Consider the following 20,671-nt stretch of genomic DNA (forward strand, 5'->3'; position numbering starts at 1 on the left):
AATTCGATACCGTGACATCCCGAGCACACAAGGCAATTACAAAGTCAGCTGGCTACTTTGCACTTCTACAGTGTGTGAAAAAAGCACCCTTTACAGCTGGGTAAAGACAATTTGACATGTAGAAGTAAGTAATGAGTGTCAAAAAGACAGCCCCAGCACAAAGTGCCGAACACAGGCAGCGCTCGACTAAATAAAAGACAAACAAGAACATCAAACACAGCAGAATGCGGCTGTCACACAGGGACACACAGCACCTCCTGACAGATGGTGGCCTTTTATAATTAGGAAATGTTTCCCACAGCAGCACTGCAAGCTGGCTTTATACAAATCACCCCCTAATATATGATGGCTCATTGAGGATGCTGGAAAATAAAATAGTGTTCTGGTCCGGATCACAAGATGAATTCTCAGGATTTTATCTCAGCTTTATTTTTTCCTGCTCCACGTCCTCAGAGAGGCACCGTACTAATACATTCAATGTTAAACAAGCTACTCTTTTGAACGTTCCCCTCTGTGATCGTTCTGCGTCTCTGTTTGATATCCAGCACTCGAACACTGTTTCCACAGGCAGGCCGGTGTGAACGAGCGCTACCTGGACAGTTCCTCTCATCAGAGTTGTCCCCGCAGTCGTTGGACCCGTCACACACCCAGGTGGACGCGTAGCACAGCGTGGTCTGCTCACACCGCTGAAATGTCACCCCTTTCACACCCAGACGGAAGTAGTTGCTACAGTCAGTCGCAGCTTTGAAAGAAACAGAAAACAAAATCGCATGAGCAGTTCAGTAATTGAAATAGCAGAATAGCAAAAAAAAAAAAAAAACCAGCTTGGGTTTTCTGCATTTATAAAACGTAGCCGTCAGACGGCACTGCATGCTTCCTTTAAAAGAAACTGCAAAACATGTATTAGCAAATATTTTTTTTCTCTCTGAAATACGGTTTCTAATACAATAAGCTGAAAGTGAAATGCCGGTCTGCAGGTTTAATGCTTGCACCCCCTACAGGCCCTCCACCCTTACTGCAGTTCATCTCGTCGCTGGCGTCCTCGCAGTCGATGGCCTGGTTACATCGGCTCGAGTTGGTGATGCAGCTGCCATCGCGGCACTGGAACTCCTCCGTGGCACACAGCGTCTCTGAAACAAAGAAGCAAACAAAAAAGACCTTAGCTGTTTGTGGCTGTAAAAGTGCAGCAGGTGTGTGTTTTTTTGTTTTTTTATTCGCAGTGGTTTACGCACTGTTGCAGGGCAGCTCGTCCGAGTTGTCTCCACAGTTATCCATGCCGTTGCACCAGTTGTTGTAGGCAACACAGTGGCCGTTGATGCATCGTCTGAAACCTTTCTTGCACTTGCGGGTGGCTGGAGGGGAGAAGCATTCTGTGTTACAAACCTGGCAACAATTAACATGCCAAACCCACAGAACAAAACACAAGCTCCCATAGCTAAGAAAGTCCCCAGAATGACACCTTGCACTCAATGAACAGGGTTCTAGATTCCAATGTAATTATCTAATTTTGCCCACCACCATACATGTGACATCCTCTAAACGCGACCTATGCAGGCTGTCGGCTAAGCCTTTACATATTATAAAAAAATGTAAGTGTTCATCTTTATCACGCAAAAACACAGAGGGCTGGGGAGTGATTACTCACAGCAGTATGACTGCTTCTCATCAGACTTGTCTTTGCAGTGCGCCACACCGTCACAAGTCTGGCTGTAGAGGATGCAGTCGCCATTCCCACACTCAAACTCATCCGCGCTGCTGCAGGTTGAGTTCAGAGCTGCATCCAAAAGATACAGACATTCGTTTGTAACGGAGTTAGAGGCTTGGCCAGGCTTTCAGAACGGAACCCCAAATCCTCAACCCCGCCTTGCTTTGAGGTTGCTTCCCGGTCCCACACTCACCGCTACACGTGGTGTCATCCATCAGCACGCGTTCTCCGCGACAGGTGCAGTTAACGCGACCGTCCGCACTCAGCAAGCACAGGTCCTGACAGCCACCGTTATTAACTTTGCATGGGGAGAAGTCACCTACACAAGAGCACAGCAGGGAATATGTATCAATGGAAAATCACAAACAAATCAGTCTGCATTCACTGAAGTGGTGGGCGAGTGATTAATCATGACCCTTACATCATACTCGTGCAAGTTGCAAATTATACATTTAAATGAGATATACTTGCATACGTAACAGACAGGAATATCATTATATCCCTAGATTCTGATTCTTATTCACTGTTATGGGAATAAGACTCCCATTGCATAGCAGTTTGATCCATTCCTGGTTTTTAAGTTTAAAAAGCCGCCATCTGAGCTTGTTACACATGCACTGTGGTTAAGCAAGCACATAGTAAAACCTGGAATGAGTGAAACTGCAATGCAATAGCAGACTTATTTCCACCTTTGCTTTTGTCCCAAGTTGCATCACATTTGGACAGATGTAAAGCTTGACAGACTCTGCTGGAACTGCAATTCATTTCTGAAACAGAGCTCCACGCTTCGTAGGCAGTAGTGCATAACATAATAAAAATGTAAATCACAAAACAAATAAACAACAACAACCACAGCTTACAAGAGAACGCAGATTTAAATAAGGCTGTCGCTTGAACTTTGAAAACTGTGCCTAAAACGCAGTGACACGCTGGCATAAACACAAGTCCTTTAATGGAATGTGATTGATCTAAATGAGATTAGCCTTAGGTGTTAACATTTTTATGTAGAAGTCGCTTGACGCTGCCATCGCAGCAGGGGGAGACCGAAATAGAAATTCACTTTAACAAATTTAGTTATGGCTCGAAGTGTCGAGACGCATTTATTCCTTTAAAACAGAAAGATTGCTTCTGTCATCTAACTACATCTGCAGCTAGAGTCTGGCGTGCTCTCTAACTACTGATGGCAAACCGTAAAGAAAAGCAATCTTATTTCACCTGGCCGCTGATGCTTCCATCAGCCCCTGATCTGAAAATAGAACCTACTCTAAATACATCGTAGGAGCTCTTTAACACAAGCTCCAAGACCAGAGTTTCGGGTGGTGGTTTGTACACATTGATGCCCAGCCTCGAGTTCAAACCCCTTTTCATATCGGCAGGCTGTCTGTTTTATGACGACATTTACAACAACAGAAAGGGAAACTGTTCCACTGCACAACAATACTTCTACATAAATTAGCGATGCAAAACGGATAGCTAAAAATCAATTTAACAAAACTGAAATGCGATCACGTTTACTTGTGGGTACCCCAAAGCCATTTTTCCTTCATAGTTAAAATACGAACTTGAACACCCTGTGCTAACATCCTGTGACTCACAGCTATTGGTGTCGTTTGCCACAGCGATGATGCCCATTGGCTGCTGGGGGATGTCCGCCCGCAGGACCTTCATGTCTCCCCCCACATACTTGTCCGCGCGCAACACTGCCCGGCGCACCCAGTCCGTCCAAAAGATACAGTCCCCGTAGACCGCCAGGCCGAAGGGGTGCACCGGCTCGTTCTTCAAGATCACCTGGGAAAAAAACACACCAGCCTTGCAGTTAGACGCAGGTTTGCATCCATACACAGCTACGGCTAAAGGTTTTGCATCGCCCTGCAGAATGAACTCATTTAGCTTCATAAAGTCGAATGAAACCTGCTGAATAATGTTACGTTAACATACTGAATTACATTACGCGTTGTAGGTTTTCCAATTGAAACTGAATTACATGATGTTAAACGAAAGATCAAATTATGTTTATAATTTATTTTTAATCTATATGATGCAAGACTTTTGGCCAGAGCTGTATATATAGTAATGTTCACGCTAAAAGCAGATGGGAAATGATCTGGGAAAGTGTGATCTAAGGAACTAGAAAGGGCTTGTAGTTCTGATGTAGCCTAGATTTCAACTGCACTCCAGCGACTCACGCATCTGTTGGAGCCATCGTACTCGCAGCGCTCAATCTTGTCCAGGGTGGCGTCGGAGAAGTAGAGCTTCTCTGCGCGGTGGTCAATGGCCAGCCCGTTCGGGGTGCGGATGTCGTTGCCGATGATCACCACCACGTTGCCGCCCGACAGCGTGGCACGCATGATGCTGGGACTCTGCTCGTTCCAGTTCGTCCAGAACATCAGACTGGACAGAGGAGAAAAGAAACAGGTCACCACGCTGGCCAGGCCAACGACAGCTAACAGCTCATCTCACCTACTTCACATGCACACGCAGCATGCAGTGCTTTTTAGGTCCTAACACTGAAGGACTTTAATGATCTGTAGAATGTAAAAGGCATTACAGATTGATCATATTGCTCTTTCAAAAATAGCTGCAACCTTTTGTCTGTATTTTTTTCTACACACTGGTGTAAAACTGCAAGGCTCGCAGCTGGGTTTATACGGTTGCTTTTCCTGGGTTTCCAGCCTTGTGCCTTTTTCAATGTATTAACTCTGGTCTGCTTGGCCTTTTTATCGTTGTATCCTAGAAATCTGATTGAGCGTTTTAAAAAGTAATGGATGGTTTACCAACTGACAGAAACAAGCACAGCGTAATGGCAAACTTGCTCTGATGGGGCAATTGTGTTTCCTTGACCTATTCAAATGCAAAAGAGCCTCTCGGATGAATCTGTTCATATTCACAGAGCTGTGAGCTCTTACTTCTGGCACTCGTCCAGGACGAAGGCTCGAGGGTGGTCGTCTCCGGACATGGTCACCACCGTGTCCCTGTGGAAGGCTCCAGTTCGCGTCTGGTCCACGGTGTGCCTGGTGATGGTGGAGGTGGTGTAGCTCGTCCAGTACAGAGTGTCCCAGGCCCGGTGGTACGCCAGGCCTTCCACTGACCCCACATCTGGGGGAACAGCACACGAAAAATAGTGAAATTAATACCAGCAGGGAAGAATTTAGCAGGGAGTTTTAGTGAGCGTGGGGAGAAAGAGACAAAACTGATATTGATACACGTGCTTACAAACTCGTGGCCTACAATAACGTACATATATTGTCTGAAATAGCACATGTAGATCCCCTTTGGTCACTTCATTATGCCATGTTAAGTTTTTTTCCCCAAAGTCTTGATAGGGAAACTTCTCGTACCCCATGGAGTTCACATAAACAGTTTAAAAATTAAGAAAAAATTTCAAAAATAAATACAACTTAAAAAAGCCTTTGAAAACCTAATTCAGCAAACATATCTAATGTACAGTAATGTGTACAGCAATACTGATGTTGCGTGTGAAATGTACACTATAAAAAATATTTTATTATTGCAAAATGTATCATTAACGTGGAGGTTGAGGGTTAAACTGCCATTCTGTTGCTGGAGCCATGAACTGAAACCTCTTTAGTGAAACTGCTGCATTAGCGTGTCACACAACCAACCAAGCCATAATGCAGTGCAGTCCTGGCGGCTTGACGTCATTTGTTATGCGTCTGGTTTAAGAGTTCATGTTGTCTTGGCAGAGCCTGTTTGCAGAGGGAATTCAGGGTTATTAGATAGGAACAGATAACGATGGCCAATCTGCTAGGGCTCTTTCCTAAGTGTCATCTGTTTGTAATCCCATTGAAAAGAGTCGGGCTGGGTTGGACAGAATCACGGCCCCCCCCCCTTCCGCAATGAGAAAGTGAGGTTGATGAATTTGAGTGAACAGAGGAGGGGAATTAAAACCTAACCCCTCCCCACAATGACATGAAATCAACTAGAAATCAGAGCATTCGATTTCAGATGATCCTGAAACAATAAACAGTGCCCACATTCATGAGGACCGCATGGTGTCCTAGGGAATTAACTTCACAGAGCACAAAGTATGTTTTCTCTGTCGTGTTCCAATGCACAAAGTTCATCTTTTTTTTTTTAACACTTGTCTTTTTTTTTTCTTCCTAAATGGCTGGACTTTGTCATATCTTTTCATCAGTCTATTTTTACAACTGCAATTGCTGGAATAGTAAAATGATAGACAAAGTTGATCACTGTTTGCGCAGAGTCAATATTTTCTTTCTCATTAAAGTAACCACTCTGGGTTTGGCAGGGAGGACAGCCAACAGGCAGAGCAATAGCCATTTCTAACTAAACACAAATTCCTGCTGCTGGTTTATCAATAACGTCAAGGTGGTGTAACTACACACAAGGTAACCCCAGCAGCCCAGCTTGATCGAGCCTGAGAGATTCATGAACGACTGTGCCCAGCCTCAACAGGATGTCGTCTTGACTCACTCAAGATCCACCCACAGCTACAAGGACGTTTTTTTTCTTAAATAGCTCTTTTTCTGCATACAGAAGACTCAATACTGGCCCCGTGTAAAGGAACTTATCACAAGCCAGGAATACAGCTGCTGCCGTCTGGAACTCTCGTTCTTACTGAAGGTTAACTTGCACAGACTTGTTTTACCCATGGGCGGCAACATCTTCTCTTCTCATAGCGGCTGTTGACTTTTGCAGGTTTGTAAACTCAACCCGAAAAAAAGGTCTGGGGATATGGATACAACAGATATGATTTTTGAGACTTTTCATCCAATTATATACAATCTTATAAAGCACCACAAAAACCACTTGGATGATTCGCACAACTTGGGAAGGCACACAGACCTCGCGGATAAACAACACTATTACCACTGTTACTGCAGGGTTGATTAGTAGTGTACTTTGCTTAAAGAAATGAATTAGAAGCTACTGAACAAGCAGTAGTATACTGTATGTTAATACCAATATGTATAGCTTCTAGGCATGAAATCCCTCACATGAAAGGCACATTACATATATATATATATATATATATATATATTTTTTTTTTTTTTATTATATTGCACTGTACTAGAACAAGTCTTCATGGATATGGAATTGAAAAACAACAGCTCTTGCCATGGTAACGGAAGCAGCTGCCCAGGAGAGCTTCAACACACATCCATCCATCAGATAGTGGTTCCTCTGCTGGACACGGTGATCTTCATCATTGGGGTGGTGGGTCACACTTTGGTCAAAGTCATCCTGATCAGAAGAAAGAAGCAGCAGCGCAACGGGACCAGCGTCTTGCTGCTGAACCTGAGCGTGGCCGACCTGCTCCAGCTGACCTGCATGCCCTTCAACGCCACCTCCATCGCCCTGGCGCGCTGGGTCTTCGGGGACTTCCTCTGCAAAGCCGTGAGCTTCCTGGGCGTGGCATGCTCCTCCGCCAGCGTCTTCACCCTGGCCGCCCTGGCAGTCAACCGTTACATGACCGTCGTTCACCCGGCCAAGGCATACCGCTTCCGGCTCAACTGGTACATGGTCGTCTCCGTCATCTGGCTGCCCTCTGTGGCGCTGGCGGCGCCACAGTTCGTGTACCGGCGAACTTTTCTGTCTGATTCCGACCCAGTCTACTGCTTCGCGTTCCTGAACAACGTCAGCCAGCTGGTGTACTGCGTGGCGCTCTTCCTCTTCAGCTTCGCCATCCCTTTGATCATCATCGTCATCATGTACTCCAAAATCTACTGCTTCCTGCGGGCCAACAAAAGCAGCCTGCATGACTCGCACCTGGACAGGTACCACTGGAAGGTCACGCTGATCTCAGTCTTGCTGGTGCTGACCTTCACCATCTGCTGGCTCCCTTCCTACGTGCTCCTGTTTACGCTCATCAACAGCACAGTATCTTTCAGGGGTGCATTCTCTATATTCGGCCAACTCCTGGCTTCCTCTTCCACTGTGGCCAACCCCATTCTCTACGCCTTCACCTCCAAGAAGTTCCGCAAGGAGCTGAGGGCGCTGGCCTCTCCGTGGTGCTGCTGCTGCGGAGAGCAGGACACAGTGAAGCCTTTCCACGTGGAGCTACAGCCACATGTAGGCACAAAGGCACTCGGCTTTGATACATAAGGGCATGCTGGAGAAAAAAAAAGCTGTCCATTATCTGCTATTGAATTCCTAGCAGATTGTGATATAAATACAGAGGTGGATCACTGGGCTAAATCAAACCAGATACTGAAAAACACAATCTCTCTGAATACAATTTCACCCAGAGCATGGGACACTTTGTGGTATATTTATGATAAAACAGTCTTTGTAAATTGATTTTCGTTCTACTAAGCATGTAAATGCAGATATTTATATAACTGTTAATGTCATGTATTCGAAATATGTAATTCAATTACACTGGATTAAGAAAAATCCACATTCTTCCATTGCTTTTGCACAAAGTTCAAACCAAGACTGCATTAGATTACATGTAATACTTATTTTTAAAGAGTATGAGTACAGTTTGTGCAGACTCTTATTTACAAAATACTGTCTGCACAACTACTAGGGTTTACTTTTCAAAAGGCAGGCTTTATATCACCTGTCTGTATACCTGTATTTAGCAAGTCCTTATGCTTAACAGGAGGTTAGCATTATTTCAAACATTCCATCAACGTGCAAACTGGCAGGATAAATTGAATCCGTTTCTGCATCGCACTAAATATACAACAAATCAGCTGCACTCGTCACAGACTGAAGAATGATTCTCTGTGTCAATAAAGACTTGCATCAGTTTATGACTGCTGTAAAAAGAAGCTGGCAGTATATGATCTCAGAGAGATGCTTCTTGGAAGTGGGTTGTTAAACGCAATGGGGTGATGGGAGACTCCAACAGTAATAAATAATTAGCGAGGAGTTGATTAGACTGTACAGTATAGGCTTAAAATACATGTGTTTCTAGGAAGAGATGAAAGGCAGCATAAAAATGTATTAGTAGATTCTTGCTAAGAGACACAGAGATCTTTCAAGCAGCGCTGAATCTTTATAACCCCGTCCTGCTTCATCGCAGGCTTCTTTTCACTGAATTTTTATTGTGTTTACTGTCGTTAAAGGGTCAATAAAATCACTCCAAGGGTAATGTAGTTATTGTCTGCACAGTTTTGATCCCTAACTTCGACCTCCTACTGCGAGGCAAGTTCCCAGTGGATGAAAGGAGACGTTAAACTGAGTGAATGCACAAAAAAAAAATGCCGTTCAAAGTGCCGGTGGTGCTTGTGAATTTAGTGCAAAGACATAGTATAAAGAACGCCTTTCCATATACAAGCATGATAGCGCACCCCACTCCTGACATGAACACCCCCTGCCTGAAATTCAGTTCTGACCAACTGTACCAAAACTGCAAGCGCTGGGCACTGACGTACTAATCCGAGTCGGGCACATTCGCTTCACTTGTGACCCGAGACCAAGCTCCTCTCTGCACTCGGGCGATCGGTAACAGAGAAACCACAGCACTCACTCTCCACGACCGTCCGGCGGTCCGTGCCATCGTCGTTGATCTGCTGGATGTTCCCGAAGTGGATGTCGCTGAAGAAGATGCGGTTGGCGCCCTTGCCGCCGCCCCCGCGGTAGTCGAAGGCCAGCGCGATGACATTCTTCATGTGCTTGGGGTCCTCGAAGGGCTTGACGGGCGCGTTCAGGTTGCTCTCGTCCGACAGGTGGATGCTCTTGAGGATAGTCCGCTCTGAGTACAGCAGGTAGCCGTCATAGTCCCGGCAGCTGACGCCATCCTCGGCCAGCATGCCGTGGGCACAGGCGCAGGTCCGCTCTCCATTCCCCCGGTACAGGCACAGCTGCTCGCAGTCGCCGTTGTTCTTCATGCAGACGTTGGTTCCTGGGACAGGGGGCATAAACACATGAACCTTAGCGCTGCAAAACACACAACACCAGTCACTGTCTCTCCCTCCTGTTGCTTTTGCTATTGCTATTTAGCAGCTCAATTGCAGAGCTGCAGCGTTAGCCAACGCTTCACAGATAAACACAGACCGCTGTGAAACACCTACCCTTCTGCCTGGCTCTGTTGAACACTTTGATGTCCTTGAGCTGCACGCCGATGCCGGTCCTCAAAGACACGGAGTCTGTGGCGTTGTCCTTGTTGCCGCGCTTAATGGAGCCGTTTGCGTGGGTCCTGCGTTAAAAGAAAGAAATGTGTGTTAGTATACTCCACAGCTATTAAAACACTCAGTGTTACATTCTGAAATGCTAAATGAAAGGTAACACATTCAGGGGGTAGATGAGTAGAAGTCTTTCTCTGCGTCTTCTGTAAGAAACGTATCTCAAGTCAAGGGCATTATTATCAGAACTGGAAATATTATCACTGGTCTCCCCAGTTGAAGATTGCGGTTCTTTCCTTGTATTTTCAGCCAGGAAAGAGTCAGATCTGGAATATGCAGATGTGTCAAAAACACTACAGGAGGAAGAGTTGCTTCTGCTTCTTTGCTTCATTGTAGTTCAGTTTCACTCCAGTGGTCTATCTGCAATCCAGCCATGTGACTAACACCAAAGGTACCAGGATGTAACAGTTTATCTAGTGCTGTACAGCTACGGCCACAAGTTTTAGGACTGAGAATTTAAAAATAAAAAAAAAAAACTACATGAACATAACTTAGATATTTTATTTAACATCCTGTAATCAAAGAAACTACCAAATGATATTGCAAAAGCTTACCAGAAGCCATAATACTACTAGTATTCCGTAAGGTCACTTTTTTTTATTATTATTATCAGTATATGGAAAACTGCAAAGCACTATGTAATTCAATATGCTAATGTAACATTATTCAGCGGGTTTCATTCGACTGTGTGAAGCAAAGTTAGTTCATTCTATAGGGGGATGCAAATCTTTTGGCCACAGGTGTAGATTAACAAAGAAATGAACCACCATAATAAATAAAAGTGGAAGGCAGTCGCAAGGCTAACAAAGCTAGTAACAGGTTAGACGGGACCTGCTTTCTTTGCTCTTACCTGTCGCTCCAGTAGATGTAGCCCTCAAAGACGGACACTGAGAACATGTCCATGTTGTTGCTTTGCAGGACCGTCTCTCTGTCCTCTCCGGTCTCCAGGTTAATCCTCTCGATCTTGTCAGTCCTGGCGTCGCACCAGTACAGCATGCCGCCCTGAAACCAGGAGAGAGGATTATTAACAATCCGAATCTTTTTAAAAAGTGTAGATTTTTTTAATTTTTTTTGGGCATCATCTAAAAAGAACATTTCCGGCGGATCTTCTGTAGAGATATGAAATTTAAAATCATAAAAAAAATCCACACATAGGAGTGGAGTCTATTTTTTTGCACAAAAGCTCATGGCAGACCCATGTCACCAAAGGGGGTCCCAGATAATAGGTCTGGATACCGCTGGGCTCAGTCAATAAAGGTGGACGCCGTGTGAGGTAATATCCTCTGTAGAGCTTGTAAGTAGTATTAAAGTCACGTCCTCATTGGAAACTATTACCAGCAACTATACCTCTAATTTTGCTGAAAGTGTAGATCTCGCACTACAACAGGCTTTATTTAACAGATTAAGTTGGTTGATATCAGGTTTTTAAATTTAGATTTAACTACTTATAATATGTTTCTAAGTGCACGACAGCTACAAATAATCAAGTTTAGAGTGAATGACAGACACAGCAAAGAGTGTGCGAGAAATACACTCCAAACTTCATTAATAGCCACCAAACAAACATACAATACTAGCAATAGTACTACTGAACTCAACTATACAGCATGTCATTGAAATCAAAGTGACTGTGTGTATCGCATGCGAACAACATACCTCGTAATCGATGGATATCCCATTGGGCCAGCTGATGCTGACGTTAACAAGCACAGCCCTCTGGGAGCCGTCGAGTCGAGCCCTCTCAATGCGCGGGTACTGGCCCCACTCCGTCCAGAACAGGTACCTGAACAGGCAGGGGGAGACAGAGCAGAGGTTATTATTTTAAACCACAGTAGGGATGCTGCCACCGCTGATGGGAATACAGAACGCACTTTTGTGTAAAAGGGATTTCCTCAAATCTCCTAACTTCCGGAATTAGAGGTGGTAATTACTGATCCCACCAGATGGGTTTGAAACTTGCAGACTCTGTCACCAGGAATGGATATGATTTGGATAAGAATGGATAAGATTTCCGTTGACTATCAGTCTGAGCAATTCTTGATTTCAATACGAGTTTAACTCACCTGAATTTGTTATCTAAACACAGTGGTTAATCAAACTCCCAGTAACATCTGGAACTGCTATGCAACAGGAGTCATGGCTAATTTATTCCCGTCCTGTCCAGTCAGCCCTGATGTGGCACCGGGGTCACTCTTACCCTTTCTCGGGGTGCACAGTGATGGCCCGAGGCTTGTCGAGCCCCTGGGAGACCACCACATAACGGAAGGACCCATTGAGCCTGGCCACCTCGATCACGTCGAATCCCTGGTCTGTCCAGTAGATGTTTCCTGAAAAGAAATGACAAAGACTTGCATCAGATACTCTACTTCTAAATCTCTTAGGGGGAAAGGCTAGGTGGTCCGGGTTTTTGTTTTTTTGTTGCATTGTAGTTTAGCACACAGGAATGAATGTGTCACCTCCTCGAAGGATATTGATTGTTACTTAAATGATTAACAAACAACCCCATTGGAAATGATGAGTGGGTGTAATTATAATTAATAACTGTCAGCAAACAAGAATAATGGTGCAAACTTCGCATTGAAGCAAAACTGTAGCAAATCATTGCCCTTAATGGCTCGTGACCCAAATCCATTCATATGTCAATAATTCTGGAGCTCTGCAGCTCAGTCATCCTGTTCACCGCTTGGCCACTACAGAAAGCTCTGTGTTTGTCCACACAAGGCATGCTTATTAGTTGTCTGGCAGTAGATTGTACCATTAGTTCTTCATGACTTTTAGATGCAAGGACAACTAACACACCCCAAATATCCATCAGTGTCACTCTCATGTCAATAGCACACAATTACAGAAGTAAAAAGAAACTCGGGCTGTTAGTTTCCATCTAATTTCCTAAAGCTTTAGGATGAAGCATGTTTACATTTTTAATTGGGAACGTTTACTACCAAATCAGAAAAGTCATATTAAAGAAGCCTTCCTCACTTTGTATAAATTACTGCAATGTGTACCTGTGTATAAGACTGTGTGTGTGTACAGCATTTAATATGATAAAGACAATCATGCATAACACTGAGCAAATGTTTTCACTCTAAATTATTACAGGGATGCAAATAATACCCCTATTGCATTTTCATCCATTAGAGCTTGATTAGCCACTGGTGGAGTGTCTCATTAAACTCGTAGTAAAACCAGACTCGGATCAAACTGCTATGCAATGGGAGTCTTATTTCATCCCACTTAAACACCCATAAAAGAAACACAGTGATTATACGGTTTTGGTCCCCTCTCACCTGCAATCCAGTCCACAGCGATGCCCTCCACTCTCCCAATGCCGTTGGTCACCACGTCCTCCCTCCAGGTCTGGTCCCTCTTGGCTCTGCTGATGGTGCTCAGGCCCATGTCCACCCAGTAAATGGTATCGTTGTCTGTCGATAAGCCAAAAGAGTTAAACTCAGGACAGCCCACCAAGGCAATATGGCTTTGGAACCCAGTGATCCATGCTGGGGCTACAGCTCAGGGCTAAAAAAAAAAATGGTTTCAGAACTAGAAATAATCTGGTGTAAAATCCAAGGCAGGTCTCGCTTACCCGCGTGGAAGTCTATCCCGACAGCCAGTGAGGTTCCAGATACAGGCACTAAGGCATCCGATTTGTCGGAGGGATCCAATGGAATTCCACGGATTCCCTCGTGAACAGAGTACAGCAGGAACGATCCCACACCTAAGAATGGAGGGGTCATGACAGGTCAAAATCTATCGCCGCCTAAGAAAGCATACTACCCAACAGGGATAACACGTCATGCTAACGTACTGGAAGTTTAAACAGTATAGTGTAACATATAAAAAAAAATATATATATGGTTGCCAAAACTTTGGCAAATGGAAGCAGAGTCCATCGCCAGCCCTGCAGCTCACCTTCACAGGACTGCTGGCCGGTCTTCAGGCTGTACCCGGCAGTGCACTTGCAGGCTCTGGTGGTCTCCGAGGTGGGCAGGCAGAGCTGAGAACAGTCCCCGTTGTTCCTACTGCAAGGGTTGGTACCTGTAGCGACACAGAGAACTCAATACAATCCCACACAGCAATGGCACCTTGGCAATTTTGGAATTTGCTCACAAACTGTACTAGGAAGAACTTTAAGATCTAGTCTACCACTACGGCCAAAAGTTTTGCATCACCAAAAATTATATGATTGAGACCTCACTTAAAAAATGTACGTTGTGTGTTTGGGCTTAAATTCTGCAGAATAACTGTGGTCCGATGCACTCTTAGATACCACGATGAACGGAGCTATATGAATTGCAATGCATAAATAAAAGCTGTGTTTCTTTGCGATTATGACAAAAGGACCACAGTTGGTTTCCACAGAGACTTACTGTGGAATGATGAGATCTCCAGAACATAAGGAGCCCACAGGTCATGTTATTCAACCACTGACCTCTCGTGTAAAACGTGAGGAAATAGAAACATAAATCAGTCTTATTTTACTGCACAAGAAGTTGATGGCATGAAACACATAAATCCACCTGATTACTGAAGGTTCGTATACAAGACATTCACACTCGCGAACACACACACATACACACACACACTCACACACACACAACTAAGCTACTATAGAACCCAGCATTTTAAGACCACCCATGGCACAGAGAAATTCAATTCATTTCCAAGCTGTCTCTCACGCCAAGCAGTTGCTGCAATGAGGTGTAATAACAAGAGGAGAAGACGCAGGGATTAGGCGGCACGTTGACTGTACACAGTAGCGCTTGTCTATGCAAACCTTTTCAGAGCTCACGGCAAATATCAGAGTCCCTCAACTTGATCCTTATTTTCTGCTACTGGTTCATTCGTGAATCCATGCTTTTATTTATTTACACAGCAAACAGAGAAGGAATTACCAGCGATTATGGTAAATACAGCTCTTAATCAAATTCTAAATGAGGGCGGTTTTACCGAGATCAAACATGGATCATTTGTGTGGGGTTTGACTTCTGATTATTTTAGTTGGTCTTCAGGTTTTATATTCATCCACTGCTGGATAAAAGGCCACTGTTTTTGTTTTGTGGTTTTGCAGTCAGTGGGAGGGTGGGGGTGGGTTAATTAACTTGCCATCTGGTTGGAATAGATCCTGGTTTATTTGATATTGTAAACATCATTGAAGAGACCATCAATTCATTATAAGATCCCCCATGCAATTTCTTTGTTTATATGCACTGCCAGTTTCTTGCTAGCTTTGCTTCTATTGCGTCCACGCCTTTGGCAGGTTTCATTGTTTTCTGCGGAGCTAGCTTACCTCCTTTTTCCACTTGGCGATGCCAGTGTTACTTATTTAGCACTACAGAGGGGCATAACTCATTGCAGGCCCTGTTGACTGAAGCTACAACACTGGCATAGAGCTCACTAGCAACTGATAGACTCCTATGGTGTGCTTTCAACATCAATTCAAGAATTCAACAACATGTTTCTTTCGTCTTTCCACTTTCCATTGAACTTCATGTTTGCAATTCCCGCTTCCCTGACTTCTTAGATTTCCTTTGGCTTCTGCCATTCTTTCCACTGCTGTATGTAGAGACAATTTAACAGTTTACCGGCCAATGTAATATAGCGGCCTAGCTGAATAGTTGTACTGTACTGCAATACAAAACAAATACTTAGAAGAAAGCCTTCATCTTAGCCACAAGAAAAACCCTTGCCATGCCTTATATATTGATTTGCTGTCCCTTATGTCAACAGCCTTAAGGGATGGAAATAAGGCTCCCATTGCATAGCAGTTTGATCCAATCCTTGTTTTGATATGAGTTTAATAAGACACCCACACCTGAGCTAGTTACCTATACACACCTTGGCTAACTAAGCTTGTATTAAAACCTGGAATGGGTGAAAGTGCTTTGCAACAGGAGTCTTATTTCCATCCCTGGCGTTGAAGGCTGGTCCAGTAGGTTTGTCTGCGTCCTCGGCTGCGTACCCAGTTGGACGGACTCATCGTACACCTTCATGTGCATCATGGGCGAGGTGCTGTTGCGCAGCACGGTCCAGTCCGCGCCGGTCTTCTTGTCACACGTCCCCATCTGGTCTGTCCCCTGGTCTGCCCACCAGAGCTTGTCACCTGAGGACCACAACAAGCAAAGAAAGTCAACTGGCAGCACAGGATCTCACCCCTGGCAAAAGCCACATTATATGAAATCAACCACTACATTTCAAGTACTTTATAATTTAAATCAAGACCATCTTACTGAAAATCACTCAACGCTATAGATATGCGTGTATGTCCAAAATCATTTTTCAGTTAAGAAAGTATTCAATCAGTAGTCCTATGGTTAACTTTTATTAAAAGTGCTAAAAGAGTTAAATTCTCAGCCATCTTGCAGCACACTGCCTTAGCAATGGAGCAGCCTTTATTCATGGACCTTGTTCAGATACAAATAATTTTATCAGCGCCATACTGAATATCCAAACTCACCTTATTGTATTAGTTCAATCCTGCTGACACATTTCATAGAACAGGTGTTAAAAGACCAAGTGTTGAAATATGTAGCATTGAAGAATGTTTTTAATATTCTACATGACAGGGATATATTTTAGTAATATCTACCTGCATTTATTTAAATCCAAAAGACAGAATGACTAGGCATTCGTGGTTTAATTTACCACGTTTAACCTACTTTCTATTTCCATATATTGCACTTGTTCTATAAAACAGTCTCCGCCTATAGGAACGTCTCCTAAGAGAACATGTTGGCTCAGAGAACACCCTTGTGGTCAAACTGACTTTTGCCCCATTGTAAATGCTCCGCTTAAAGGAACGAAAACTACGCTGAAAAGAACACTTTTTGGCACCACTAGCGATTCGTTCACAACTGATACAATACTGTTTTGTGAGCCAATGACTCATCATCATCAAACTTCAATTCAAATGGTTTGTCAATGTTAATATGTCTGTTACTTTATTAATATAGTTTATTAACATATATAAACTTAACTCGGCTTAATTAACATAATTAAATCTTACGACTGACACCTCCTGGCATGCCAACGCTTCGAGATGATGCTGCACATCTGACTGGTGCCATTAAAGCATGCAGATTTCTGCTGTCATCTGGTGATGTTTGTTGTTTATCAGCTTACTATGCGGTGTGCACATTAGTGAGCGCTGGACACCATCGGTAAGCTAATATTTGCAGTGTAAAGTTTGCTCTTAAGATGGATCGGTGTCAGGTTCGTGCAAAAGAAAAATTTGTATTTTTTTTTTTTTACCGGTATATATACACATGTGGGGGGGGGGGGGGGGGGGTCAAGTACCAGAGACTAGTGGAAGGGGAGCACAGTACCAAAACTTTGAGTCCCACTGCTCTATACAACCCACTCTTTATGCTCATGAAGGCACGAGGAGGAGGTTCATATTTCTAACGTCCAGGTCAATATTAAATTCACCCATGATGGCGAGGGCGGTGGCTTTGGTCAGCTTGCCCTTGACCGCTTCAATGACCTCCAGGCCACTGCCGTCCAGGTTGCAGCGGTTGATGGTGTTGTTCCCGGAGCTGATCCAGTACAGCTGGCTTGTGACAAAGTCGATGGAGAGGCCTGTGACAGGGGAGGGGAAAGGACAGTGCGTCAGGCAGGGCTGGGAGTGTTTATAACAACAGGGGCCAAATTATAACGCTGGTGCTAACTTAGAATCTGATAAAGGTAAATACACGTATGGCCAAATGTTCTGCATCACCCTACAGAATTACCTCATTTTGCTTCATAAAGTCGAATGAAACCTGCTGAATAATGAAACCTGGTAAAGAATTACATACAGGTTTGTAAATGATCTTATATATATATATTATATATATATATATATATATATATATATATATATATATATATATATATATATATAATATAAATTATCTCAATCCTAAAATTCTAGGTGATGCTAAACTTTTGGCCACAGCTGTACACCTGCATTGTCTTGAGATATCTTAAAGTAAAGGTGATTCATACATCTGAAGTTTAAATAAACTTAAAAGGTCAATAACTTTTACCAGTGAGGAAATATAAAAATAATTTAATTTGAAGTAGCCTTCTGCATTAAAATTGCCCTGCAATGGGAGTATTATCTCCAGTCAGGAGATATCTGTAACTGAAGTAGCCTTCTGCATTACAAAACTAGAAAGTCCTACAAATAAAGATCAGTGTTCTTGTATTGATCAAGGTGATCAGCTATAGGTGTTTACAGATGGCCTCTTCCAGCTTCAAATGACAGCTGCATTTCTTTTGTTTCCACCAGAGTGTGCTGTGGGCACGGAATTGAATATCTAAAAAGGAGGAGGGGTGGGGGGTCACCCCATCACAAAGCTGCTAAAATTACTAGCCAAGGAGTGGCTCATAACTAGTCTGTCCTTTAAATATTTTTTTAAGAAACTCACCAACGGGCCCTTTCTGGTTGGTGAAGAGGAGACTGCGGTTCGTTCCGTCCATGTTAGAGATGCTGATGTTGTCTCCATCTGTCCAGTACAGTTTACTGCAAATATATATATATATATATATTGTTTTTGTACCAGTGTATTGGAATGGAGCAAGAAAAAACTTCGCAATATGGCCATTTGAGTCGTGTGTAAGTCAGCACATCTTCTCAAAGTAATGGTAAACAGATATTGCATGCAATAAAGTCACTGCAAAAAGGTTAGAAGCCAGACAACGAGAAGCTATTTTCCCGTAGGTGTTAACGTGTGAGAGGTTTAAAACTGGAGCTCGTTTCCTTGTTGCATGACTTAGTGGTGATAACTGTAAGTGGAGCTCTTTACATTTTTCAATGTAGTGCATCATCAGGTAAATGAATTGAACTGTAATGCAAACCCTGCAAGTCCTTGCTGATTCAATTGATCTGATAATCCCTAAAAAAATACTGGCTGAGCAGAACAACAGTGCGACTAGAAAATATTATAATAATAATAATAATATAATAATAATAATAATAATAATAATAATAATATAATAATAATAATGCTTAGAAATACACACAGCTGCTTACGAGTGTCTTATGAACATGCATGAATGCAATACTGTGTCAAATCTAAGGATAGTTAGTTAGAACAGTTTTGACAGTGAAATGGTAATTGGTCATCCATATTTAATGCACTCATTTAAATGGCATAACAGCTCCCAGTAGATTGAAGTGTGACTGGTCGAGATTGCAATACAGACTGAACTGTCTGATACCAGCTCTTTGCCCGCAGTTCGGGCAGCTCATCCTGGCATGGATCAGTTTACATCTTGAGTTTATTACGTCCTGCATGCCCAGCGAGCAAGGCTGGCCGGTCCACACCGAAGCCTGTTTCATGCCTTCCCAGCTGAGGCAGCTCCGCACATCTGCTCCACATCCTCCACAGAGGAGGATCAAAGACAGAAGAGGCTAACCGCTCCCACACGCTCTCTTTAGTCTCGAGATGGGGGGGGGGAGCGGGGTCACTGGGAGACCAGTGCAGAGCCAGTCCAGAAAACCATTCCGTTTGGAGAAAAGCACGACCGCTTATAAATAAACTAAATTTTTAAAATGGCGTGTGTGATCTTGGTGCTCTTAAGCCTGTGAAATGCAAAACACTTTCTACCAACTGCTTAAAGAATTATCACCAGCTGCTGAAATGAGTCTGCCCTGCCTAAAAGCTTCCTTGTGCCTCAAGGGCTTTAATTAGAGGGTGAATCCGGCCATTAATATGCCATCCGTTAACCTTCGGAGGCCAGGGTTTTGCGGTCGGTGGTTAGTCCTCTGTGGATATAACCTGCATCAGAAAAACAGCCATCGCAGCACAAGCTGGAACTTTTAGGCCTAAAACAGGGGTAAAATAAACTCAAGTTAAAAACTCAGGAGCAAGACTTCTCAGGAGAGGGAGAAAGAGTGTATATTTAGAGAGATGTTTAGCTCAATCTGGAATGCATTAGGGAGCTGTGGATACACAAGCAGGAAGGAGGGGGGGAGAGAGAGCGAGCGTGTGTGAGTGAGTGTGTACGCTCAAGGACCAGGGCTGCGCTTTCATTCCAAAGCAACAGCTGGTTAACATCAGTCTCTTGGCCACAGTTGCCCCTACGTGAACTTACTGGAATCGCACACGGTCCCCGTGCTGTTGGACGCAAAGCATCTAAAACTCAATGAGAGACGGCTGATTCACCAGGCCACCGGCTTCCTTCTCGGTATCGTTTTTCTTTTTTTTTTTTTCCCCCTACAAACTGTGCTTTTTTGCTCTTCAATTCTCAAAACTGACCGAGCTGGCAACCGTACAATAACATACAGCACTGGCATCTGCTTGTGCTTCAGCCCTAGCCAAACCCGGAAACATTCCCTGGTCAAGTACGTTTTTAAAAGGGCTGTGTGTGTGTATAAATTTAAAGAGAAAAAAAAAACATTTCAATGGCAAATTTTTGCCAAATGTGCAGCAAGAGACATTGTGGCATTCACTCTTAACAGCCCTTTCCCCACTAAACAGCTGCTTTGATGGTAAGCCATGTTTTCAGTTGCATCCCCTCCTGGTTAATGATGCAGTACATGCATAATGAAAATATATAAAAACAAATCACTTTTTATGTTGACAGGTGATACTGCAGCCGAGATGCATAGAGAAAAGAAGGAATGACTAATGGCTTTGTGCTGCAATGTTCAGAATTGCTTTAGGTTTGTCAGAGCCCTAAGCCCCTGCCCACATACCCTGGGGGAAACAGAACGGACACAACTATTTAAGCACACCTGTAGCAGTGCTGTTTGATTTATGCTCTTTTATTAGGAACAGATGAGGGAACCTGTATTCTGAGAACTTGGAGTAGTCAGCATTTTAAGAGGCTGTTTTTTTTTTCCTTATCCTTCATATCTTAATAT

The 20,671-nt window shown here is 43.6% G+C and overlaps 2 protein-coding genes across 2 annotated transcripts in view; one reads left to right on the top strand and one right to left on the bottom strand.

Annotated features, from left to right (window-relative positions):
* The window catches only part of LOC121308994 (low-density lipoprotein receptor-related protein 1), a gene marked incomplete at its 3' end in the record, with an annotated part of 70,232 nt that overhangs the window by 18,600 nt on the left and 30,961 nt on the right, over positions 1 to 20,671 (bottom strand). The window contains exons 25-43 of the mRNA XM_041241780.1: positions 18,231 to 18,325; positions 17,248 to 17,397; positions 15,782 to 15,922; positions 13,732 to 13,857; positions 13,406 to 13,537; positions 13,110 to 13,244; positions 12,020 to 12,149; positions 11,479 to 11,605; positions 10,673 to 10,824; positions 9,712 to 9,836; positions 9,168 to 9,542; positions 4,612 to 4,801; positions 3,892 to 4,096; positions 3,301 to 3,493; positions 1,899 to 2,024; positions 1,646 to 1,774; positions 1,233 to 1,352; positions 1,017 to 1,130; positions 593 to 742 (exon numbers count right to left, since the gene is read on the bottom strand). Of these exons, the coding sequence (XP_041097714.1) occupies positions 593 to 742; positions 1,017 to 1,130; positions 1,233 to 1,352; positions 1,646 to 1,774; positions 1,899 to 2,024; positions 3,301 to 3,493; positions 3,892 to 4,096; positions 4,612 to 4,801; positions 9,168 to 9,542; positions 9,712 to 9,836; positions 10,673 to 10,824; positions 11,479 to 11,605; positions 12,020 to 12,149; positions 13,110 to 13,244; positions 13,406 to 13,537; positions 13,732 to 13,857; positions 15,782 to 15,922; positions 17,248 to 17,397; positions 18,231 to 18,325 (2,915 nt within the window). The remainder of the gene's footprint in view (positions 1 to 592; positions 743 to 1,016; positions 1,131 to 1,232; positions 1,353 to 1,645; positions 1,775 to 1,898; positions 2,025 to 3,300; positions 3,494 to 3,891; positions 4,097 to 4,611; positions 4,802 to 9,167; positions 9,543 to 9,711; positions 9,837 to 10,672; positions 10,825 to 11,478; positions 11,606 to 12,019; positions 12,150 to 13,109; positions 13,245 to 13,405; positions 13,538 to 13,731; positions 13,858 to 15,781; positions 15,923 to 17,247; positions 17,398 to 18,230; positions 18,326 to 20,671) is intronic.
* Positions 6,681 to 9,158, top strand: LOC121308995 (galanin receptor type 1). The gene has a single exon (XM_041241781.1). It carries the CDS (start codon positions 6,773 to 6,775, stop codon positions 7,790 to 7,792), a length of 1,020 nt encoding a protein of 339 aa, XP_041097715.1. The 5' UTR covers positions 6,681 to 6,772; the 3' UTR covers positions 7,793 to 9,158.

The sequence above is a fragment of the Polyodon spathula genome, unplaced genomic scaffold (assembly GCF_017654505.1).
Source record: "Polyodon spathula isolate WHYD16114869_AA unplaced genomic scaffold, ASM1765450v1 scaffolds_819, whole genome shotgun sequence".
In the NCBI taxonomy this organism is placed as follows: Eukaryota; Metazoa; Chordata; class Actinopteri; order Acipenseriformes; family Polyodontidae; genus Polyodon; species Polyodon spathula.